General features: G+C 40.3%; 1 protein-coding gene across 1 annotated transcript; it reads left to right on the top strand.

Annotated features, from left to right (window-relative positions):
• The first annotated feature begins 13,278 nt into the window (after positions 1 to 13,278).
• On the top strand, positions 13,279 to 15,363 carry sox17 (SRY-box transcription factor 17). Its single transcript, XM_005922518.3, has 2 exons — positions 13,279 to 13,803; positions 14,128 to 15,363. Exons 1-2 carry the CDS (start codon positions 13,506 to 13,508, stop codon positions 15,021 to 15,023), a joined length of 1,194 nt encoding a protein of 397 aa, XP_005922580.1. The 5' UTR covers positions 13,279 to 13,505; the 3' UTR covers positions 15,024 to 15,363.
• Positions 15,364 to 26,257: the final 10,894 nt, after the last annotated feature.

Raw genomic sequence — 26,257 nt, 5'->3', positions numbered from 1 at the left:
TGGGATCATTGTCATGCTGAAAAATGACACTGATATTGCATAGCAGATCAAAATCTAACTATTTTCACAAAATCTGCAACACTGCTGGCTTAAATACAGACGTAAACCATGACAGAGCCTCCTCCGTGTTCTGCAGACGGCTGTACAGACTCATGTTGTGCCTCTCTCCTGACCTCCTTCTTGCATTTTAATGGTGATTTAAAACTAACAAAAATTCAAATTTGGATTCATCACGCCATAACCTGCTGCAGCTGATTTTCAGTCCAGTTCTTGTGTAATTTGGCATACCTCAGCCTTTTCTTCCTGTTTCCTTTCTTAAGAATGGGCTTCTTGACAGCCACCCTTCCACTGAAGGGTGTAGAGAAATCCACCAAAGTGCCAGATGCGTCTCACGTGGCCCGCTCTTTTCTGAATTTTTTTTCATATTTCTCCAGAGCATGACATTCAGATACTGTTCATATGCTGTAAATAGTTTTTATGCCTACCACTTTTTTCCTTCCTTGGTCCTCTTCTTGTCCAGTTTCCACAATTTTCTTAACACCAGACTTGACACCATTCTGAGATATGTCAAGTGTTCGACTCTCAGCTCTTTGAGAATCATTTGTTTGTACAAAAATACAGTTTTATGCCTCTCAAACTGGGTTATCTTTGGCATTTTTCATAGAGTCAACTAAAGAAATTTTTCTTTGCTAAGTTGTGTTAAAATGAAATGAAAAAAAAGAGTGATTACAGTAAAAGGACATGTTCATGCTGCACATATTTTGAAGCATGATCGTGCATATAATACAAACTGCATGCCTGCTCAAGCACATTTCAGTTTCAGAAACACTTGAGAGCTCTGATTTTAGGAAAAGCTGCAGGATAACATTGTATGTTTTCATATTGCTGGGTCTGGTGCTAACAGACAAAAGCCTGATGCTTGATATCGTCATCATTGTGTGGCCTGTTTGATTGCGGGAAGCAGGTGTATGTTAACGCGGCCTTTCAGACCAAATTTAGTCATCAACTCACTTCCCCCTGGACCCCAGGTTCCCTTTGCATTTCCCAGCAGAGCACAGCTCTCTCCCCAGCCTCTCTGTGTGCATGAAACAGTGCAGAGAAAATACACCACATAGCACTGTTTCTTTTTCTTTCTTTACTTTTTTTCCCCTGCTCTGCTCCCTTTTCCTACATCTCTCATTGCCCTCATCCTCCATCTCCACAGCTCCCCTCTCTCCTTCCAGACCTAAGCTCTCTTCCTTCCTGCCCTCTCACAGCTTCCTGCTCCGGCTCTTATCACTCCAGAAAACGTGACACAGTCTCAGCCCAGTCAAACCAACGCTAACCTCTGTAATCCCCCTTTTTCCTTGGCCATCACTGCCTTAAATGGAAGTGATCCAGCCCTGGTGGGGACTAGCTACTTACAAGGGGGTGATAGGATGTCATAGAGGCCCCTTTCACCCACCTGGGCCAAATCTGTTAATGGACTTAATTACTATAAACAATATAGTCCCTACTTCACAGCCTACAGAGGAACAATAAATCTGAAGTGGCCAGGCGTGTTTTTATTTATGTATTTATTTATCTGAGAGGAAGCCGTGGGCACGCAGGGACATTATCAACTCATTCTCCTCCAAGGGGTTTTCCTCTGAGCTGAGGAAATTCTCCACTTTGATTTACTTTGAGACAAAATCTGGTACGTGGAAGTCAGGGACAGAAGATCTTCCAAGGCCATGAAGTCCACTTTTGGAGGGAAAAATATACGAAAAAACATATTTGAGATGACGCATATTTAAATTTGTTTGGAAAACAACATTAATTCGTAGCATTCATCAAAGTAAAAGATTGCACTAACTAACCTATGTATCAGACTAGGTTTGGTATATTTCCTGCATTAAATCTCAGATTCAATCTGCCTATCCCAGTTTATAGGAGCATCTTGAGTAATCTTATGTGAATTGCTGCATTTGTTATTATTCTGTGACAGTGCTGCCAGATAGGGGCCTGCTAAGGCACGATAGAGTCCTTGTTTTTGTAAGGCCACAAGGCCATCTGATAAGCCTTCATGCTGCACAGCCTGCGACGATAACACATGTTTTGGATGGTATCAGGCCAAAAGAGCTGAACCTGCTGCTGCACAGAATGCAACAATAACTGCAAAGTTCAAAGTCCACTTCATGAGTACTGATCAGAATATGTGGATGCAATTTTTCAACTGCAAATAGAGTCCTCTTGGGTCTCCATTGTTCCACGCGCTGCAGCGTGTCAGCGCAGGTAGCAGGCTTTTGTTCGAATGCAGTCAGTGATGATATCAGGAGGGACTTTCCCCGAGTTTCCTGATGCAACTTTTTCCCAGGTTATCTAATCGAAGTATTCACAGGGAGGCTAATCGGCTGACATGCAATGCTAAAATGTACTTTAGCTTTGTTTTTATGTAACTGCATCTACCACATAGCATCACTGTTAACCTTATGGCGAGTCTTAGCTTACAGATGACGCACATCGGGGCGGTAAATATGACGCTGGTGCATGCAACCAGTTAGCTTAGCTATGCAACTATAAACAAGTGGAACCAGCTAGCCTGATGCTGTATAAAGGTAATAAAATGCATAGTGTGTTTATATGGTGTTTCCTTCGCCCACACCAAACCACAGAAAGCTGTGGTTTTAAGTTGACTGGCTGCTGGCTGTGCATGTTACAAATCAATGTGAAGTGTTCACAGGTTGCTCTTCAGTAGGCTACGTAACCCACTGCAAAACCTCGCATTGTGCACACTATCATGTTAAGTTACTGATCTTTAGAGGTCCTAACAGGTGGGTTGTTACCTTTGGACCAAGCTAGGGTAGCTGTTTTCTGCCACCAGATGCTGCCAGTGGTTTCATACTCTCTGCACAAGTCTAACCTTTTAACATTCACCAATTTAGGATAGAAAGTGAAGTTTTCAAAGGCTCGCTCAACTGGATGAGTGAACTGGATAGTCAAGGCCAATGTCCACTCCTGTGTTTCCCTCAAATGTTTAAATAAGAGATTAAGAACGTCTGACTCATAGGTTCAAAGTCTAAGATTAAAATGTAGAAAACAGTTTTAGCATCAACTGTTTTTTGGGTTGTTTTTTTACTTGAGAATAACTCCTAATCCTCTGGTTTGGCTGTAAATCCAGTTTGATTTGGGTTTAAGCATTTAAATCAAGTTGTTAGAGTTAGGATAATCCAGTGGCTCATATTTGGGTCTGATTTTGAGTGAATTTTGCTTAAAGATGACATTCGAGTTAAGTGTTTGAACGCAAAGACGGCTAGTCCTTTGAAATCATTGGTCGAGAGTAGAACAGTTCACTTGGGGTGAGGTTAAAGTCAGATTTTGATAGTCATTTTAAACTCCAGGTTGTCAGGTTTAGCCATTAAAACATAACTTTAGGTTCAGGTTAACTTTCACCCTTTTACGTAATTAGGCATAACCAAATTAAAAAGTTAAGAAAGGGTGTTATCTTTTATTTAAAAGATAAGATCTTGTAATTTCTGAAAACAGTGTTTGTTTAGTGTGTGGCTAAAGCTTAACTTAACCTCAAATGGGTCAGAGGGCAAACTGGGGCTGCAGCTCCTCTTTGGTGCCTTATAACCTCAGTGAGCAGATATTGATGATCCAGACCATTGTGTGTAAATGAACAGAGGAGATAATCTTGATCAGGTGATTTCAGACTCTGAGAGGTTTAGTCAAACACCGGAGCTCCTTGAAGTTTAAGATAGGCCAGATATGTGAGATAATGAGCTGGTAAAGTGATCTCATGACGTAGTTTTCACAGTGACGTGCGTGGGTAAAACAGACAGGTTTCACTGTGAAGATGCGTTCCTGGAACATGTTAATATCAGCCCTCTCGATAAGGAACATTTTAAAAAAGGTGAAGGCAAAGTTTTCACACCTGAGGCTGATTTTTATTCCACTGACACCCATCCATCTGCCTCGTGATTGTTAATTAGGAAGACAGGGCATTAATTTGACAGGAGGATTGAGCTTGAGAAGAGAGGGTGGGTGGGTACGCTTTCAACCCGAAGAAACAATTTCACAGAAAATATGTGTGAATCCGATTAAAAGGTGGGCAGACTCTTCCTCTCAGTGACACTTGTTTCTATACAGCGTTAGTGTAAAGGGAACAACGCAGGGAGGAAGCACTCACACACACAGTGCATTTCCTCCATAAAACCACAGCTGTGCAAAAACAACACGAGGCGCATTCCTCGGCCATTTCTGTCGCTTTTGCACAATAAAACACGACAAGGTCTGCACATTATTGTAGCTTCTGGTATGTCTGAAGTAAAGCTGATTGGGAGCTCATTTCTGTGCATAAAATCTGCATCATTGACCGTTCAGCGACAGCATGCTTACATCAGTAACGGACATTTAAAGATCAAAGCTGATGTGGGAAAGCAGTTTCAAGGAGCTCTCAACCGCGGTCCATTAAAGGAGAAGTTGCAAAGTCTGTGAGGAAGTTCCAGGCATGACTTTTGGAGTATTTGTTCTGTAATCTCCAGAAATGTCATTATTATTTCACAGCAAGAGACACACTATGAAAAGTCCCCCATTAAAAAAAAAGTCTTATGATTTTGTTTCCACCACAGCTCAGGATTTTCTCTTATCTTCTGTTTCTGAAGTTCCCTGCGTACCTCTATTGATCCAGATTCCTACTGGCTGCGATGCCACTGATCACACATGCTATTATTGATTGACTTTGGCCGCACTGGACCAACATGGCGTCCTGTTAGCACTTCGGGGGTATCAGCATTGTTGTTCCGCGGTGACGCTTTAGCGCCTCAACAAGGCAAAGGCCACACATGAAAGGATCGGGAGTGTTTGAGCGACTGAGGAATCAATTCACGCTCTGATTGTCATGTACAAAGGCCTCACTGTCTCCTTTCTTCCCTCATTTCCAAAATCTGGAGAGTCTAGAGAGTCCGATCAGTAATTAACTCATCAGCTTTCATTATAAAGACGCTGATTTCAGAGTTTCGATGATATTCTGATTTAGATTTATCGGAGAATGAAAAAGCAGCGTCTTCAAACTGCATCGTCACGTCTCTGCAAAACAGATTAGATGAATTGAGGGACTTCTACTGGCGGTGGGGTCAAATGCAGGTCAAGTTGCAGGGAGTAGTATTTATGTGGCCGGTGGCTGTCAGGAAAACAATAATGTGGCCTGAACATAATCTATCATTTGTTTTTTCACCAATAGTTACAAAGCAGTTCCTTATTTTGCCACACAAAGACTACAGTCAGTGTGGGGTTTATGTAAGTGTTGAAAATGACAAACAGCTCTTTGGGTGTTTGGGTATTGTTGGCACAGGAGTGGACTAGTTATTGTTTCAGAGCATTTCTAGATTCAATTAATCCGGAAAAATTCTTTATTATACAGCTAAACTTCTTTTTATCGTGTGGTTCAAGTTTTTAATAAGTGGTCGAAAAATAAAGGTTATTTCAGGTACACGGTCATGTGCCAAGGACAAAAAGAAAAGACGGACCCAAAATAGACGAATCTTATCAGTTTGGGAATGGTCATAGCACCAGTGGAAACAATGCAGTGGCAAGATGGGAGCTGAGCTTGACCCTAATAATGCGACTGGTCTGTCATGAAAACCTGGAGAACAGGAAGCCCGCCGTACCCCCTGTCTTCTTGGATAAAGTCATAAAAATGATAAACACTGGTTTCAATTAGACTCGGTCGGGACAATGAGCTGCACCGCTGGTGGGGAGGATTTGGGCTGGGCCAGTAAAAGTGAAGAGATGAAAGCGTCCGCTCTCCCGTGTGGCTGACCCAGCTTTTTCGTCTCAGTGAGGAAACCTGGGTTTTCCCTTTCCCCTCTTGCTAATTGTAATTCATCCATCAATCATGACATTTTATTAATAGATTTTTCTGGGATAACAAAGTGGGAATGCAGTACTTTAAAAATAAGGAAACGTCACCCGGAGAGCAAAGGGTGCCTTGAAGTTAAATGTATGTAAGTACAATAAACTGCTCGCTAGGGCATGCTTAAGTGTCTGGTTTTAATAGAAAATACAGGAGAACTTTATAATAATCAGCTTGCCGGGTTAATGATGTGTCGATCTTCAGATAAAAGTGTTTCTTCAAGACCTGTAACATCAGTTACAGCTTTTATATTTGTACTGTTCACATGTTGGAAACCAGTTAGATCGTCATGCTGTGCATTACAGCAATGAATCGCTGTGGCTTCCTAAGATGTCGGCATGGAGATTCATCTTAGCATCCCGACTTTTTGGTGTTAGTGGTGTGGATGAGGTCATCACTGACACGTTCTTGTCTGCAGTTGAGGCTCTGTCCACAAGTACATGGCGCAGGTATTTCTGAAAACTCTGTGTTTTTTGGCCTTTCGTCCACATTTTCAGAAACTCACAGAAAACAAGAGGGTTTTCTCTCACAATGGCAACGGTTTGTGCTATGTTTAAGGAGTTCTCTTTCCAACATGTATTTGTTTCAAGCGATGGATGGATGAACCACGATTAAAACACTATAAATGAACTGCAAGTATTTCTAGATGCAGTTTAACAAGATGTTTTTATTCCTAGGGAGAAGATCAGGTAAGGAGACCAAATATGAAACTAACAATACAATTAACAATATATGTAAGGGTGTGTCTTGGTTAAAAGAGCAATAATTAAGGAAATGTTGTTGATAAATTGTAAGAAAATGGACTGTAGTTTAGCTTAGCTTCTATGTTTGAACAGAGAAGCTAGTTCAGAAGCAAAGGATAACTCCTCTGGTTACAGAAATATTTTTTAGAAGCCAACAGGAAACTGAGTCTTCGGCTTCTTTTACTTGTGTCTTTGGTAAACATTTTCCTGGTGCATTTATGGTCTAAAGTCTTTTGAAACAACGCATGATGTTTATTTTGTCAAATTACACTTAAACTGAAGATTTAGAAGATAAACCGTCCACTACGTGATTGACAAGTCACTCCATTATGACTGTGCAGTGTCCCTCAGTCCCTTGCTTGTCAAATTTGATGACAGCCAACATGAAACCCATTGATATAAAGTTCATCAACCTTGATGCTAAAGGATATCCAGTGAGTTAAAGTGATGCACGGGTCTGCGTGTAGTAAGAGTTACAGTATTTTTCCCTTTTCTTTGCATGTAAAGGTACCATGTAGAAAGGTGAATTTTACCACTTTTGCCAGCATGATGCATTCATTTACCAGTCTTCCCACGTTTGCAGCCCCTCCTCCAAAGACTCATAAAATATCCTTGATATTACAGCGTTGCATTGCTGCATCCTCTAAGTGGCCTGAGTGAAACTTCAGCTCTATGGATGTTCTCAGGAAAGAGACTTTGATTATTTTACTTGTTGCTTCCGCTTTATTGTTGGCTGACCCCTGGCAGTGCGCAAACCCAGAGGTCACCTCAACTTGTGGCGAACAGTTTCCAAACATCCTCGTGTTAGCATGACTAAAAGCATATTTAAGATTTGTCTTGGACGCAGACTTCAGTTTTGTAAAACATACAGAGAAAGAGGGCGAGACGAGAAGATAAGGCGGATGTGCTCATCTCCAAACTGAGCGGCAGAGACAAACAAGAAATAGTTTTATCATTAGAGCATCTTCATGAGGCAGGAGATGGGTGGAGGCAGGGTGGCGAAGATATCAAAATGTCCCCTTTTCTAAACGTGGAATGAACTGGCCAATAAACACAAAAAGGGGCTGAGTAGATTCCCACCTGATTCCCAGCAGATCCCTGACAGATTAACGCCTCCAGAACAATGAGACGAGAGCGACGACGGCTTCCTCTGTGTCCCCCCTCTTGTCTGGGGCAGACAACATCCCTGCGCTACCCTTTCAGTGTGGTTAGAGTGTGTGCTCACGGGCAAGGAAACTTTCCCAGCAATCCCCAGAGGGAGGGGGAAGACTATACCACCAATAACACACAAAACATCTGTGTGTGCATGTGACAGAGACGCAACATTTAAGACAACGTGATCGTTTTCTCTCTCTCTCTCTCTCTTTTTTTTGCGTCATTTGCCATAATTTCAAGTCCCCAATTTCTGTAACCAACAGTCTTGCTTAGCGGATTCTGGAAAAAACATGAACCAACACAGACTCTCACATCCTTCATGTGCGCATAATTTAACCACCATAGCCTGTGGATGATCTCTCATATCTACTATCTCACATGCGGGGTGATTTTCAGGCTACTTCAGAGCAACCAGCAGCACAGCACGAGCTTTGAATAAGTGGAACTGCGCTTTTTATTGACACAGTCCCGTGTCTGGTCCTCAGCAGGCTTCTGTAGTTTGACAGGTGACAAGAGGAAGGACTAAAGTTGAAATGTTCCAGCTTCAGGAAAAAGTGTGATTTCTATTTACAGATTCAATCTCTGACTTTTGTCTCCACCTTTCTCCCTCACACACCTGTTACGTGCTCGCTTCCTTAACCCCCACACTCCCTCTTTAGCTAAAGAGCTCTTCCCCCCCCCCATCCTGAAACACCTCCTGCACCCCCGAGCAGGTGTTGGAGGAAGTCATAGCCTAATCAGACAATCTAAACAGTCGCTATCACGCAGCTGATAACAACAGGTGTCTGTACACTAGTGAAGAGGTCCAACGCTGAATGGCTTCCAATTTATTTTCTATCTTTAACAAAGCTTCAATAACCAGACACTAAACATTTACAGCCCGAAAGTGTGATACACGATCGAAACCAACTCTAATTTCAGTATTATTTATTTACTGTTACATGATCTATTACATTGTTTAATCACTGGACAGAAATTTAAATTAGAACAACATTTTTAAAGCCGGTCCACAATAATGAAAATAATTTGTTGTTTTGCTGGTGGAGACTAAACTCCTGAGTGTAAAAGACTGCTTTTCCCCTAAACTCACACTTTATTACATCCCAATAAAGTAATGCATAATTCCTGAAACCAAAAAAATCAAAAAAATTAAAATAAAGAATATAAACAGATTAGAGGCATAGACTGTATATAAAAGATGGCCATATCCACCTACACTACCAGCTGGTTAGTGAAATAATTTCTGTGATTTCTTGAATAGTTTGGCCATGACCATCTTTCTCGTTTGTGACCCTGTATGGTAGTACTCACATTAAACACACCCTCCATTATCATCTATTTTAGATGGGATTCTAACCCTGACCATAATTTACAACCTCAACATCATGTGGTGATTAATAAGACTTGAAACTAGTGGTTGAAACCATTAGCACATCAGGACAGTGTTTACTGGTGCCCAATTTTTTTCTTTCTTTTGTCTCACCCAACTTAGCCATTAAGCTCAATCTATGTCCACATGCATAAGGGTATTTTATAAAATGGGGGTTTTCTGCTTTCATTTTTTAAAATATCTTTGTCTAAATGAAAACACAAAACATCATGTTAACTGCCCAGAGCATGCTAAGGCAACAGGTGGTGATACGTACCTAACAAGTTAAAAAAAAAAAAAGTCTACACTGTTTTATGCAGTCAGGCCAAAATGTATATAAAACGCTATGACTACCAAAATAGCTGTGTACGTGTGAACAGGGAATCAGTCCCAGAAGCTACTGCCATCTTTTCTATACAGTCTGTGATAAAATACAAACTTCACAAGCAGCATGTCAGTTGTTTGTTTCGTTGTTGTTTTTTTAAGAAAGCACATTCATTATGATAACTTCCATTCATCCATCCGTTGTCTTCCACTCATAAGTGTTGCAGTGGGCTGGACCCTATCCCAGGTACCACAGGGCAAGAGGCAGTGTACACCCTGGACAGGTGGCCAGGTAACTTTAAAAAAGGTAATGATTCCTCCTTTGTACATTCATCAAACACTCTGCGCATGATGAATGGATTTAAAACTCCCATTTCAGGGATTTTTTTTAGTTATATTATATTCTTATAAACTTTTAAGTGTAAGCTATGAGTTGTGAATATCTCCAGTCCCTGAGCAACAAGACAGCATCCCAGCTTTACAAACCAGCTCGAGTTTCCCACTCTTTCTAAGTACAAAATAGGTAACCAATAATCCCGTCTCCTCTTTGCTTGCTTCTCCCTGTTAATTTAAGTATCATAGCATGCTGCTAATACATATGCTAAACATACAGCTGTGGTGACTCTGAAACAGAGCCTAGGAAGCAGCTCCACACAGGGGTATACAGGTAAGGTGGAGAAGATCATCTGTATTTTGAGGTCAGACTTAATATATGGTACACTCTGGAGATGTGTGACGTGTGAGACTAGCATATGTCTTAAAGTAAAATGACTATATATCTGATTCAAAAGAGTTTGCATAATGATCTGAATTGCCTGGTAAAACTGCCCTCTATGTAACTATCTATATAATTATCTAAGTGGTAATGTGGTTTTATACCGAGGCAATATGTCCTTCTTTTTTTTACAGCTTTTTGCCTTTATTTGCTAAAAATGTTTTTTTGTTTTTTTTTAAGTTAATGCAAGTTTAAGTTTACATATGCAACAATGGATGACAAGCCATATATATATGTCTATGTTCTTAGGCATCATAAATGAAAGATTTAATTGTATTCATCCCACTAGTGGAATAGGCAGAACCCAGACTGGACAAAGCTGTTTTTTCTTTCTTTATAAACTTTCTTGTAGGCAGACATTTTTCACATTTGAAGAGCCTAAAGTAGTCAATGTTTGGCACATTTTTGTGCAATATGTGTGTTAAGCAGGTTTCAAAACCATTGTCAATCAGTTGATGTAGTTTTCCAGTCCACTCACCCATTTATGGCCATATTCTTTATAAGGATAGGGCAGAATATCTAGAACACTTGCTGCTAATTACCAGAGCATTGTTTAAACTTTGTGGCCTGTGCAGCTCCAGCGGCTCAGGGGATCAGCGTGGAGTGCTAACATATATATACCTTCCGTTCCTGTGATTTAAACTAACACTCCTGCCTCGCCGCTCAGCACAAAGGAGCCAGCAAACACATTGTGCAATTCCCAAGAAAGCCACCCACAGACATTTATACAGCAAGACTGGCGACCAGCAGCTCAACTGCGTTTCAGAACTCACTTGGAAGGCGGACAGTTTGTGCTGCTACGCCAAGGACAGGAAGTGCTTGCAGAGGGACAGGAAGTGCTCACCGCTGCAGTAGCCGAGGCTGGAACTGAGATAATGCCATTGTGTAAGCAAGCCAAGTGACCTCTCCCTGAGCGCAGAGTCCAGAGGCTGGCGTCGAGAGCCTTGGCCCCCACCCAGCCCCAGACTCCCCAGGCACGGGGTGGGGGACTTGGTGGAGGGACTGGGGGAGGAATGGAAGGAGGAGGGGGGGGTATGAGGCGTGTCACCTCCACATTCTCCCCCCCCACCATCCCAACACCGGGTTGACTCTGAACCTCACCTTGTAGAGGAAATGTGGCTACGACTCCAGACTTTATGACTTCTCCCATCAAAAGCCAGGATTTTTCACTCCCACACAGAGAGAGAAGCCGTCAGGGCACACTCATACCCCACGCCCATATCAACACACGCATTCACAGAGACACACAGGCAACCACCACACACACAGCGTCCCTCTTTCTCTTTTCTCTTAGGAACGGAGGGGGAAAACCCTATCAGGTCATCAGCGGTAAAATAGACGATGACAGTATTATAGTCCAGATCCTGTCCCATGCAGCTCCCAGCTGGACCTCCATCCAAAACACCCTCCTACTAACCCCTAGAGGGTCACCCAGCATGCTCTGGAGTACTACTGGTGTCTGCTCGGGGCATGAAAAGGTTGCATAAGCATCTGTCATATTTCTGTCAGCCCCTTTTGACATGTCAGAGAGGCCGTAGACCACAACAAGATGGGAATGGTCTGAGAAAAGACGGAGCTGACAGTTTGGGGTCTGCTGGCTCTGATAAGAAATCCCGTGGCCTGGGGGTGATGTTTGGATTTCTGACCACAAACATGGGCTTCATTCTCTGAGAGATAAACACACCATGTCCGGATATTTCAGGTGCAACAGGTTGCTTTAACCTTTGCCTCTGCACCATTACCCAGGTCTGAGTCGGTTGCACCAAAAAACAACAAAAAAACATTTTTGCACAATTCAATAGCGTTTGCCTGTGTGTGTGTGTGTGTGTGTGTGTGTGTGTGTGTGTGTGTGTGTGTGTGTGTCCGTGCATGTCATGCGAGTTTATAAAGTTTATATTTGACTACTGGCTGATGTCATCTCCATATCCGAAGAGAAGCTTGCCAAAGGTTTAACCTCCAGCTCAGTATGAGACTTCAAGTCACAAGGAAAGGGCAAATATAGAAAGCAAAAATATTCTTTGCATAGTAAAATCAGGTTTATCTTTAATTTTAAAACTCATACAAAGTATAATAGAGAGCAAAATGACAGGAATGAGCACCTAATGAGATGAAAGTAATTATTAGACGTGATATTTGAGATATTGCAGATTAAAAGTTCCTTGCGATGTTGAAAAGGGTGCAGTATAATCGCTGGGAATGAAATTAAAAAGCCCTTTAATAAGGCTGCCAAGCAAGCACGTTCTCAAGTGGATGGATCGAAGGGATGTGATTAAGAGAGTTTTGAGACCTCAGTTTAATCAATCAGCTGTTTGCTGACATCGAAGCCCAGACCCTCGGTGTGTCTACAGCAGGAGAAACTTGACTTTTTGAACATCGGGGTGCTGAGAGAGAAGCTGGCAGCGCTCCAGTATCACAACACTCTGTGGTTTTAATGTTTATTTCACCTCCCCTGTTCATTTCACTCTCAGAAGACTCTAATCTTCAATGGGCGTCTTTTGTCCAGCGTGTCTTATTATGCTGCTCTCAAAGAAAATTTGCATCGAGACAGCCGCGCGTAAAAGTTGCTAATGACGGAGCCATTAAGTCCATTAGATTGCAAGAGCCTCTAACGCAGTTTGGGAGCCAATACACAGATTGGTGATGAGGTATTGGTGTCTGACGCAAGAGCGAGGTGAGAATAACAACGCGACCGGCGCGCGTGGCTCTGTCTCCGTTTATTGTGGATTTAAAAGTTTTTTTTGTTTAGTTTCAAGTCTTTTTAATCCAAACGCATAAATCCAAATGCAAAGTCTGACAATGTTGCACTAATGCCCGGATACGTGTTTAAATTCATTGCAGAATTCAACATCTAGCTGCACATGACTTTCTGCACCTATTTGAAATACCGCTGCTTCCCCCCTCCTCCCCCTTTGAAGGATGTCACCACACCAAACAAGGGTCGTGGGCGTGCTCTGAACTTTTTTACACCTTTGTAGTAGTGGGCACTCCCTCCACACGGCGATTGGCTGCTTCTGCGTTTATAGCGCACCGACATTCACGCTCACTGCTGAGTAGTCGGTATCTTTCGGTCCATGCGGCTTCTAAGAGACGCTAATGGATGTGACTAATTATTTTTCATTCCACTCTGAAAGCAAGGCGCATTTGATTTTTCTTTGATTTGTTAAAAAAAACAAAAACTTATTATTAAGAATTTATTACTTGTCGTGTGTTGTCGCCTCTGCGAGCTGTCCGGTGGCTCTCTCCAATCCTCCCAGCTGGACAGAGATGAGTAGTCCCGATGCGGGTTACGCCAGCGACGATCAGACCCAGGGAAGGTGTACGCTGTCAGTCATGATGCCTGGAATGGGACACTGCCAGTGGGCCGACCCTCTCAGTCCTCTTGGGGACACAAAAGTGAAAAACGAGCCGTGCGCGTCCAGCTCCGGCAGCCAGAATCGCGGGAAAAGCGAACCTCGGATCCGACGGCCCATGAATGCGTTTATGGTCTGGGCAAAGGATGAGCGCAAGAGACTGGCGCAGCAAAACCCGGACCTGCACAACGCAGAGCTGAGCAAAATGCTGGGTAAGGGCGTTCATACTTTTCTAAACAACTGTATTTGTCACATCTGTGCAGTCACGCTTTTATTTTCCACTGATTTTCAGTCTTTACGTGATTGCATTTTTACTGTTATGTCAATTTTATTCTCAGATAAATGTAAATAGTCCTTTCCCAGCAGATGACGTGACGTTTTTAAAAGTTACTCTTGTCTGAGTTGGCTGTAGGTGTAACCTCAAAAACCTGTCCCAGTCCCCTAAAATGGCAACAGGCTATTTTTGTGTGCATCACCAGACTGTACACAGTATCTGCTGACATATCACTGATGTGTACTCTCTTCTTGACCTGCAGGAAAATCATGGAAATCGCTTCCTATAACAGAAAAGCAGCCTTTTGTGGAAGAGGCAGAGCGGCTGCGGGTCCAGCACATGCAGGACCACCCCAACTACAAGTACCGGCCCCGGCGGCGGAAGCAGGTGAAGAGGATTAAGAGGCTGGACTCTGGCTTTCTGGTCCATGGCGTGTCAGATCACACGGCCTCATTGATGCCTGGGGAGAACAGGGTGGGTGTGGATAGCCTTGGCATTGGCTACCATGAGCACGGCTTCCAGGTTCCTCCACAGCCGCTCAGTCACTACCGTGATGCTCAGGCTCTTGGAGGCCCCTCTTATGAAACCTACAGCCTGCCCACACCTGACACCTCTCCCCTGGACGCTGTTGAGTCAGAGTCCATGTTCTTTCCCCCCCATTCACAAGAGGATTGTCACATGATGCCTGCATACTCTTACCAGTCACAAGCTGCAGAATTTCAGCCCCAGGACCCCCTCTCCAACCACCACAGCAACGCCATCGTGCACCGACACCCAACCTCGGCTCAAGAGCAGCCCCCTCAGCTCCCCCCTTCGTACATGGGGTGCCCCAACCCTTTAGCCATGTATTACCCTCACCACTGCAATCCCAGTCACACCAAACGGCACCCCGGTGGAGCAGGACAGCTCTCCCCACCTCCTGACGCTCACCCTCACTCAGCAGACAGCGTGGAGCAGATGCACCACTCTGACCTGATCGGTGAGGTAGACCGCAGCGAGTTCGAGCAGTATTTGAGTTCCTCTTCAGCGCGTGCGGACATGACAGGCTTGCCGTACGGGTCACACGAGGCAGGCATGCAAGGACCTGAAAGCCTCATATCATCGGTGCTGTCAGACGCCAGCACAGCTGTGTATTACTGTAGCTACAACAACTCCTAACCTCCTGCCCGGCCTGTTACCCTGCAACAAGGACACATGCTCTGACCTCAAATCTCTGTAGCTAAATCTGAACAAAAAATGTTTGGTTTTTTTTACTGAAGCAGGAGGTTTAGGAGATTTAAACCCAGCTTTGTACTGTACAAGAACAGTTAATAAAGCCATTGAGGATTTTAGTAGGAACACTGGCTTGAACTTTTCTCTTCCTCTCTCGCAGGGATATGAAGTCATTTTGTGATGATAAATATTGTACAGTCACTATTTTAACGTTTATGTATATACTGAATGTTTTTTTTTATACTTTTGCACTTTTGAGAAATAAATGTTTGCAAATAGTCTTGTTCTCTTGCGTATTATTTTGTCTATATTCTTAAATTCAGAATGACATTTGATGAAATGCATCGGGTTTCATATTTTAATTTTATATTGGGGTATGTTTTATTTCATAAATACGTCAATATTTAGTTATAAAAATATTATAGCACAAATTCACCTTTTTATGCGGCCAAGCCTTATTCCTTATTATGTGGTTGTTTGTTTTTCCGACTTCCACACGGAGCTGAACGCGTTCCCAGCAGAAACGGTTGCTCACCTGGAAGCAGGGCAGCGGAGGGCTGCGACCCGGCTTCCTGGCCCGGACACAGTGGAGGCAATCTCAGTGCCTGTGTTACACATGGCGCCTTGTTTTCGCAGCATGGGAGAGCAGTTTATGCTCCGGATATCCTGTCTGTAAATGATTTAGTCTTTTCTGATTAATGGTAGGGGCCATTAAAATTACGTGTGGACAACTACACGTCTTTTGAACAATGATGACCATTTATTTTTGCGTGTTTAACAACAGAGCATTAGGTATACGCTTCAATATCCATCCTCCAGCTATGCTTAATAACATGGCAGTGACATCAGGCGTTATTTCTGTGGGTATACCGAACGGCGATGATATATTTATCCACTAATGCCCGTCTGTCGCTTTGACATGAATCAAACTTATCGGGCTAAAATCTTTAAGAGATCAACCCAGACCTTGAGGGTAATTTGATGTATTTATAACACAGCAAGAGTCCCATTTTATAAATAGAGGTTTTTCCTATTTTAAAAGGAAGAGGTTCTTCTCTCAGGGGTCAATCACCCTGACCTCACGAGCCATTTTTAGCACTTCAGAGGAAACATGGTCCTGAGGTGTGTATATATATTCGTACACTTTGTTCCCTCTGAATGTTTTAAGTATTCTCTTATGCAGAAACAGATGTTGGGCTCAGGGTAAATACTGACGCTCTTCCCACAGTTCGCTACGTGTTTTGCTTTCCCTTCTGTCACCCAAAACCGACGTATCTACCTCCAGGCCGTGCAGGAGAATCCAGCGTAATGGCTCTGAATGTGTTTAAATTCAGTCTGCAGCTGAGTGGCAGGTTTATCCTCCCTGTCGTTACCGCTAATAGGTGCATAACAACAGGCTCAGGCCACGATCCCCGAGGCATCAGCACAGTGGGTGGGGGTCACCTGCGCGGACTTAGGGAGAGGCAGACCCCCCACGTCAACCGTGATATTATCTCATTACGATAATTGACCCGGGCTAATTGACGAGGAAGAGCTCAACAAGGAAATCTGACAATTCAGACAGATGTGGGAGGTGTTGGATAAAATTATGTACATGTTGGAGATATGATGGAAACTTTTAATCCGTTATTTGATTGATTTCTTTTGTTTATATTTCTTTTTCATTTATAATTGAATCAAATTCACTTAAAAACAGCTTGAAAAACATTCTACTTTTTATATAAAAAAAAAAAACAACATTTATAAAAACGTAAAATTTCTCAGCAGTAGAATGTAGATGTTGTAATTTTATTTCTGGTCTTATGTTTTTTGTTTTGTTGGTTTTATTGGATGTGACACAGGTGGTGATTGGTATCCTGAAAAGCACTGTATAAGTACATGTAATTACTTACTAATGTAAAAGACTTAATTATTATTTGCTTTTGTATTTAACAAGCTAGATACATTTTATGGTGTTAAGAGGCCATTCAGTTCAAATTTATTTATATAGCCCCAAATCACAACAACAGTCACCAAAGGCATTTTATATTGTGAGGTAGACCCCACAATAACGCAAACATGCATTTCTTAATATAATATTTTATACTATACAACTGGTTGTTTTCATATTGTCCCACATATAAGAAAGAAGAGCATCTATTTAATGTTTTTCAGCCTATTTATAACAGTGATGTTTGTATCAAGCAGCAGCACTGAAATGTTTTCAGGTAAAAGCAAGAAATTCTGTCAGAGCAAAGAGAGCACAGCTCAAAGCTCAGGAAATCAGGGCTTTCATGATGTTCCCACTGCAGCAGTAGTGTGCACGCGTGTGTGTGTGTATGTGAGGTTTTTTGTGTACCCGTGTGTCCTGGGGCTTCGCTGCCAGGCAGTGCACAGGGAGCCACTCAGAGATTACAGCAGCACGACGGGCTGCATTAACACAGCAGCACTTAATCATGGCACTGCCCTAATCTCATCTCAGGTAGCTGCCTTTCGCAAACACACAGACAAATACAGCCTCGTGTAGCCGCAAAGGAGACAGCTGCAGTTTGATTCAACAAACCGGCACCGTCGGCTGTATTTGACCTCCGAGAGGTTTTAGCAGATATTATTATGTCACCACAGCAGTGCGTGATTATGCTCAATAAACAGCAAACGCACAGTATAGATAATACAGCTCACCTGAGGAGCTGGCTCCAGGTGCAAGCACTTATCCCTAATTGAGTTCTCGCTCTTAACATTATACCATTCAGTAACAAGGAGAGCAAATAAAAAGCCATGTCACGTGAATGTCCCGAATAAGATTTTACTATAAAGAAAAAATAAAAAGCTAATAGTTTATCAACTATTATATAAAAGTATTTTTTCCATAAAGTTATTTTATTAAGGTTGGTAACACCTTATTTATAGTGAGAAATAATCCATTCATTGTATTTATTTTAAAACAATTTCACTGCAGCTTGGTTTGACTTTTTTCAGCAGCTTATAGAATAGACTAGAATACCTTTTATAGTAACTATACAAATATACAATGAGATTTATGCAAAAAGGCTGCAGAAGACCTGGACTTTCTGATATTTTACCAGCATTTGCAGCATAAGCATTGCCCAAGGAGACTTTTCACAACCTGCCAAATTGGTTCTCATTAAGACCTTACAAACCACCTAAAATAAATAAGTATTTGATCTTGATTTGACTGTTGTAATAGGTTTAATTCAGGTGTCAATCATCCCAAACACTGCGACTCGGTGCTTAACAACTGCATATCCCCCATGTTGGTTTCTTTACACTGGCTACCAGGCAGTTTTAGAATTGATTTTAAGATTTCACTGTTTGCTTTTAGGGCATTGCATAGGTTGGCGCCTCCTTACCTCTCTGATCTCTTAACTTTGTACACTTCCACTAGATCCCTGAAGTCTGCTGAGCCAAAAAACATAAAGGAGATCAGGCCTTTAGGTACACCTGAACTACCTCTTCACATCAGCTTTTAAGCCAGGCACGACTTTACGTGTGTGGTTTTACTGAAGTTTTCTCGTTTTGTGCTTTGATTTTTAAAATCTCTCTCATTGTTTTGTATGAATTTATTGTTTTAGCTGTACAACACCGACAACAATAGATGCTGCTTTTTTTTAATGCTTGTAAACAATAAAATAATCAAGTAATTAAAGTTATTATATTCAAGTTGTGTACTAAAATACTGTCCTATTAGGTCTTCATACCATTCATACAGAAAAAAATGAAACTGTGGCTCAAAAAAATGTGAGGATCTGCTGTGTTTTGCTGACATTTTTCAACGTTGGTCCAACAAAACAAGGAATTTGATTACATCAATTTGTGCTACAACTCACAATGGTACAGTCTCACTATTTCCTGGCATTTTCTATTCTAAACAGTTAATCGGTCAATTGTATGAAGACTGATCAGCATGAAAATGACGCACAAATAAATAAAATCATATATGCATATGACACGAGGTTAGATTTCAACATGGTTTTACATCTGTAACTGACTTTGAAATGGGTTCAGTTTCAACACAAGTGTGACGCAGTAACGCACATAAATCAAAACTCTGTGTGCAAACTATTGAAAGTCTGGGTTTCAGAGAGAGCGACAGATAGGGGCTGCAAACTGATTAAGTCATTGATAGTAGATTGCAAATACAGCATGCGAGACAGCTGCAGGAGAGGGTGTGTCCTTTGTCTAAAGCAGGGCTGGTTGTTCATAATCCCAGGCATATGCTATCCCTCTCAGGCCTGATCGCTTTTATGGTCTCTGCCTGTCACACCATCGTCCAGTTGTGTTCCCACTATATATAGTTTCACAGATACAGTCAATCTCCACTCAATGCTGTGACCTAAAAAGCTTTCTTTTTTTTCTCTATGACGACAAAGTCAGATGTAAGCAATTTGTTTGTGATTTAATTAATCGAACAGGTATTCTGTGATAAATAATTACTGACTTGAAGTCTTTTTAATTGCATGGTTGCAAGGCAATGTTAACATGTTTCACAGGAAGGTGTTTTGTTTTATATAAATTAGTTAAAAGTTCAACTGCATGATTTTTGCTTCGTGCAAAAAAAGCTGGACATTTAGAGAAATTAAAACAATCACAAAATGTGATGCATAATACATTCATTCATTTTATATTACATACATTATGTAATTTCAAACACCAACAGGCCAATAGAAGGAGTATAGTAATATTTACGAGCCATGAAGATGCTGCATGCAGGTATAAAAGTATTGGTGCTCAACCTAGCTTCAAAGCAGAGGTGGCCTACATACGTAAAGTGTTTTGTTTTGGTTCATTTCTTAAAAAGGTGTTTCAAAAGAGAGTAAAAAATATGCAGAAATGATAAAGTGTTGCAGCAGAAATAAGTAAGATAAGGCCAACAGAAGCTAGGTCTGATAGTGCTGATTATAAAGTTGTGGTTTGGTGCCAGAGAACATTTTTCAAACTGGCTAGCACATTTGTTTCACAGTCAGGAATTGACTCAGGGAGCTGAATCAACTCCAGGCCTCTCCTGATCAGCTCAGCACTCACTGTTCTTTTGTCTGAATCCCCTTGTGGCATTCAGGACAATTTTTAGCTCATGTCCAGGCGGGTAGTGAGTATAAGATGACTACATCAGCAGTCAGTTTCCTCTCGGCTGTGTTTTTTCTTTGGGAGGCTAAAAGGTGTTGGCAGAGTGTTCAGCCACACTTTGCTTTCTTTAAGTTTTGTGTCCTCTTGTTACAGGATTCCCTGCTGGCTCCTTTCTTGAGAAACAAGTAAGGAAAGTGAGCAATGATGAACAAAGAACATTGTGTAATAGGATTAGTCATTAATGAGTAACTTCAATTTGATGCCAGCGTTGAGGAGAAGTGAATGCAAAATCCAAATAATGTGGAAAATTACAACATGAATTTCAAATACACTTTAAAAGCAAAGTGAAAAGTTGAAAGGGCAAAAATGTATGAAATGTAGAAAAAATACAATGGATATCCTAAAATATTGTCATGGAAAAGCTAAATAGTGTCAGTCTTATTTATATCGTACAGTTCATTAAATGTAAACTCAATGTGCTTACCATAAAAGATAAAAACACTTAAAAAAAAACTGTGTAGCTCTACAAGAGCTTAAAGCTTTGAAAACAATAAAATAAAATACAAGTTAACTGACATACGCAAACTTACACTTCTTGGCCATTCGTTTTTGCTTAAAAGCCCAGATAAAAATCATAAAGTTATGTAGTTGAAATGTACTCAGTGAACAATTTACTGAAATCATTTGCTTAATTTAATTGTTTTAATAGCTAAAAGTATTTAACAGACAAATACTAACAAATTAGATAATTATTTGGTTAGCTTAATTAGCTAGCTACAACTAACATGTTTATGGTAAAACAGATTTTTTTAAAAACATTTAATGTAATTGCTAGCTTATGGCAATTAACAAGTGACTGAAACAATTAGCAAAAGGTAATCATAAAGTACAACATTTAATGAAATATAATTAAAAGCAGCAGGCTATGTAAATGCAGATTAATAGTTCAGGAAAAGTAACCGAAAAATGAGGACTAAATGTTTGAAACAGAATCTAAAAACTGCTGAAATAAATAATAATTTCTGAAAGAAAAACCTGAAAAAATACAAAAACTTTCAGTTGCAGATGAAATAGCAAACCTAACAGCAGAAATACTTACTTAAATATAAGAAATTAGCCCTTAGCTAAAAACAACAGAAATGGTTTAAAAATAACTTAGCTAAGGATTAATAATAGTTAGGCCTTAGCTAAACAGTTTAAGCAGATAGCTAAAAGACAATGAAGAAGTAAATAAGTAAATAAAGAAAAACTGATAGGTTAAGTAACTGATTTATAGTTAAAACCAATAGAAGCTAGGTCATGGATTGTGAGTATGAAAAGACACTTGAGTAAAAATTGAGTAACAGCTAAAAGAAACTGAAATAAACAGTGACATGAATCTTTCAGATCCTACAACAAACTGATTTAATAACATCCAAAATACTGCAGCTCCAGATAAACGTGGGCCATTGTCTGTAGCTCTGTTTTTTTCTTTCTTTCTTTCAATCGTTGAATCTTCAGAGAGCACCTGTCCCCACTTCCTCGTTCCGATGACTTCTGTTTGCTCCATCCATGAAAGATTGGCTGGGAACATCCTCTATCCGAGAGGAAACCATGCTCTGTGAAATTCACACCACTGGACCCATTTTGGGAATCACCGGTAGGACTTCCTAAAAAATAAAAATACATAAAAATATAGTCTAAATAAAGGGAGGAGAGGGCAGAGTGTCATGACCCAGGTCACCTGCTTTTGTTGTCGCATTGTTTTTGTGTGTGAATGAGTGTGTCTTTGTGTGTATGTGTTTGTATGTCTGAGCTGCTGAAACTGGGGTGTTGTACAATTTATGAGACGTTTTTGTTGTTTGTGCATTTATCTTAGATTTTACCCACATTCAAGTCAACTTTACCTTCCTAGAAAACTGAAACTTGAGCTCAGTATCTCTTTTAATCAGTTGTTTCAGTTTGATAAGTGATTACAGGACAGTTTTAATGCTAACCTCTCGATATGAATTAAAAATACTGCATTCAGAATAAGGCAGCCTGCTAAATTAGGTAATTATTTTGATGGCTTTCCAATAGTTTTCATTATAAAGATCTAACGTCTCAAGTGAGGCCTTGGGAAACTTTTGGAAAAAAGTTTTGATATCATATTTTGAGATAAACATTTTAATAAACTGCAGCACAACATTGTCTAGACATTGTTTGGTGTTTTTCTTTCAATAACACTGTGAGTCTGAAGGTTGTCTCTTACACAGGAAGCGTATTTGCGCTAGTGATATTGGATTATGAACTTCAAACAAACATCAAACACATTTCCACTGAAATAGCAAACAGCCCACTTCCAGTTCCTCAGGAGCTCATTCCTCCACCTGAAGGCCCTGTCTCCTCCACGGCAGGCCCCATCTGTTAGTGACGATGTGCTGCGTTCATATATTTTAACATATTTTGGTATTTAAAATCTTTTTAAAAATTCAACAGGTTTTTAATATTTGAATGCTGTTAGAGAGTGGTTGGCGTTTTCTGGAGGCTGTAAAGAAGCCATCTGTGTTGTTGGTTGTAGCCACCAGGGGTCAGCTGAGTGCTGGGCTACGTGAAGCTCACTGTTCAGCCTTTACCAAGTGTGTGTCTTTAAAACACATACTCTTACAATAATGTGGCAAGTTCAATATCCAAGCACAAAAACATCTAAGATAACATTATATGATTAAAGTTTAATATTAATGTTGTGATGTAATTAGGCAGGTATAACACTGTATGTATGTAAACTAAAAATAAATGTCAAACACATTGGCATATTGATTAAAATACTATATAAAGACGCTGTATATATAGTGGGGAAAGTTTTTTTGTTATATACTATATAACAAAATACTTCAAAATACTTCTCTTGCATTTATACTGATTGTTACTAAACATATATGTAATATTTAAAAAAAAAAAACACCATTCCTTCAAAAGACATTTACCCATGTAAGGCCTGAATGATGGTATTGGACCTCCCATAAGAATGTAACTGGTGATAGTATATACCAAAGCATATGATTCACATAACTTTTTTATATCCATCAAAACACTCAGTGACCCTCTGTGACTCATGTCATCCTGGAATAAACCACTCCTATCCGGATAGAAGTGTTTCATAGGATAAAGTTGATCACAATTTCCAAAGCTCTTAACGCTAGGGCTAAATAATGCCGTTTTTCTTTTAATTTATCCTGTCTCTTTAAATGTATCTGATGTACTTTAAACAGTAAGTTTAACTGCACAGTATACCTGATCAAAAATGTTGTAACTCGTGAAAAAATTAAACATTTAGCGATTTCTCTGTTAACATTGTTATAAATGCAGAACATTGTAAAGCAGGGGTCTCAACTTGTGGCCCGGGGGCCACTTGGCCTGTGTATTAACGGGAATAAATATAATGCAGTTACTTTTTGTGTTAGGAAGGATTTCTTTGTTGTTGAGTGCAATTTTAAAATAAGTTCTAAAGCATTTAATATAAGGGCAGTATGTGCAGAGACCACAAACATTATTTGTAAAGAAAACAAGTTTCACTAGCAGTCAAAAGCTAATGTGTATAGTTATGTCTGCCTTTTTATTTTGTTAAATATGAACAAAATTATAGCAGAAGTGCTGCCACGTGTCTGGCCTGAAAGAGAGAGCACCAGTTTGTTTATTTGGTAGTTCAGTGAAAGGCTTCAGTTAGAAAAAAAATTGTGTTCATGTTTGCAGTTTTGCCTTTTCATACAATGTTTTAAATGTTCAAAAAACAAACAAAACACTACAGTTTTGGACATGTTTGTGGGTGTTTTCTTGTTTGTTTGTTTTTGTACTACTCAAAGACTAAAGTGGCCCTCACATAAGATGACAGTGCCAGCAGTGGTCCACAGCACATTTAAGTTTGAGACCGCTGTTGTAAAGTAAAAGGCTGATAATTTAGCCAGTCAGTGTGAGATTACCGCAGAGTGCGTGGGAAAAAGCATAGTGTGTGGTTAGTTGGGAGCACGTGAGCCTGCAGTGGATGCAGGTGAGGTGGGATAGCCGGGTAATCCCGGACAGAAGCCCTGCAGTGATGATGCACGGCCTGGTATGTTAAGCTCCAGCTCTGCTTTTGCTTTCAGCATTTCTTGCAACACACCATTGAAATAACTTGTTATTTTAACACCACGAGTCAAAATAAACGTGACAACAAAAATAACAATTACATAACTACGATATCTAGCATGCACACGATCACACGCTAAAATGTTTTGCTGCACATAAATTTTAAGTTACAGCAAATATTTTAAATTTATGAAGACACAAAGGTTACTTGAATGTTTTGATTATAGTGTAATTTTTAATATACAGATAATATGCTGATTTTTAAAATAGATTTTTTTATGCATGCTAAACAAACAATAATATAATATAATAAATAATATATTCATAAAAATACATTATTTTAAAATCTTTAAAACACAAGGACCAGAACCTGGACATCTCAGCCTACCTGCCCACCCCATATTTTAAAAAGAAAAAAATAGACTCTGAAAATAAAAATTAAAAAAAGGCAGCATGATGTTAGACAAATGGCTTTAGTGAGCCTGCATATGTGCCCCCCTCCTGATTTCTTTGTTATTTGCATACTTGTCCATATTTTATGTTTCAGATCATCAAGCAAATTTTAACCAAATATAACAAGCGAAAATACAAAATTTAGTTATTAATGGAGAAAAATGCTATCTATATCTACCTGATCTTATGTGACAAAGTAAAATCCCAACCATGAATCAAGAAATCACTTAAGTAGACTCTGTCTGACAAAGTGAAGCAGGCTAACAGATTAAAAAACCAACACATCGTGGCACATCACCGACTCATCCAGGAGGTCCCAAAAGACCTCAGAGCAACATCTAAAGACCTGCAGGCCTCTCTTGCTTCAGTTAAGGTCAGAGTTCATGATTCGACAATCAGAAAGAGACTGGGGGGAAATGGCATGACTCATCTCACATTTACCAGAAAACATCTGGATGATCCGCAAGACTTTTAGGAAAATATTCTGTGACCTGATGAGACAAAAACACATTTTTTTGGAAGGTTTGAGTCCCGTTATATCTGGTGTAAAACTAACAAAGCATTTCATAAAAAGAACATCAAGCCAACAGTCAGACATAGTGGTGGTAAGGTAATGGTCCAGGACTGCTTTGCTGCTTCATGAATTCTGCTTACTCCCAGAAAATGCTGAAGAAGAAGTTCAGGACTCGAAGCTCAAGCACACTTTGGTTATGAACATACCAGCAAGTCCACTTCTCAATCATACACACGCACACACAAAAAATGTAATAAAAAAAAAAAGGTTTCAGTGTGGCCCAGTCAAAGTCTGGACTTAAATCAGATTGGGATGCTTTGGCACAACCTTAAACAGGCTGTTCAGTGTGGCTGAATTACACACAAAATTCCCCCACAGTGAAGTGAAAAACAGGGCCAGATAAATTTGGGGATCATTTTCTTCCTTTAATAAACAAAATCACCATTTAAAAACGGCATTTTGTATTTAATTATTCATTCAGTTAGCTGGTCAGTTTGACTATCTGAAAAGCATGATGAGGACATCTGATAAAATCTTCACATTGTATTGTTACATTAAATGCAATGTTGTCTGCTTCCTGTGTTCTGAAAGTATAGATTTACCGACTTGCACAATAAAATTATTCTGCATTAAATATAAAACATTTTATTTTCTGATCATACTAGAGTCAGTAATTATTTGAGAAGTCTTACCTGATTAATCATTATTCATCTTTTTTTGTTACAGAGGTCTTATCGAGTGATCATAATTAGCTTTTTATAGCAACTCAGATACATGCAGCGATGTACGTGTGTGTGTTTGTGTGCACACATGTCCAGGCTGCTTCTATTTACTACCTGATGACATACTGTGCTGGCCGCACCATGTTTTGTACAGCTAAAAGGAGGAATTAATAGGGATCCCTGACTGCATACATGGCATCACACTCTTTATTTAGTGCTACAAACAGCTCGGGCCATCTGGATGTGCTGGTCTGAGCAAATAGTTGATGGAAATGTGGAGCAAAGCCTTTTGAATATTGCATAATTTCTATATCTGACATCATCATTTCCTGGTTTTGTCCTGT

The sequence above is a fragment of the Haplochromis burtoni genome, unplaced genomic scaffold (genome assembly GCF_018398535.1).
Source record: "Haplochromis burtoni strain Fernald_Lab_line unplaced genomic scaffold, NCSU_Asbu1 Contig_58, whole genome shotgun sequence".
Classification (NCBI taxonomy): domain Eukaryota; kingdom Metazoa; phylum Chordata; class Actinopteri; order Cichliformes; family Cichlidae; genus Haplochromis; species Haplochromis burtoni.
This window is presented reverse-complemented; position numbering and strand designations above follow the sequence as displayed.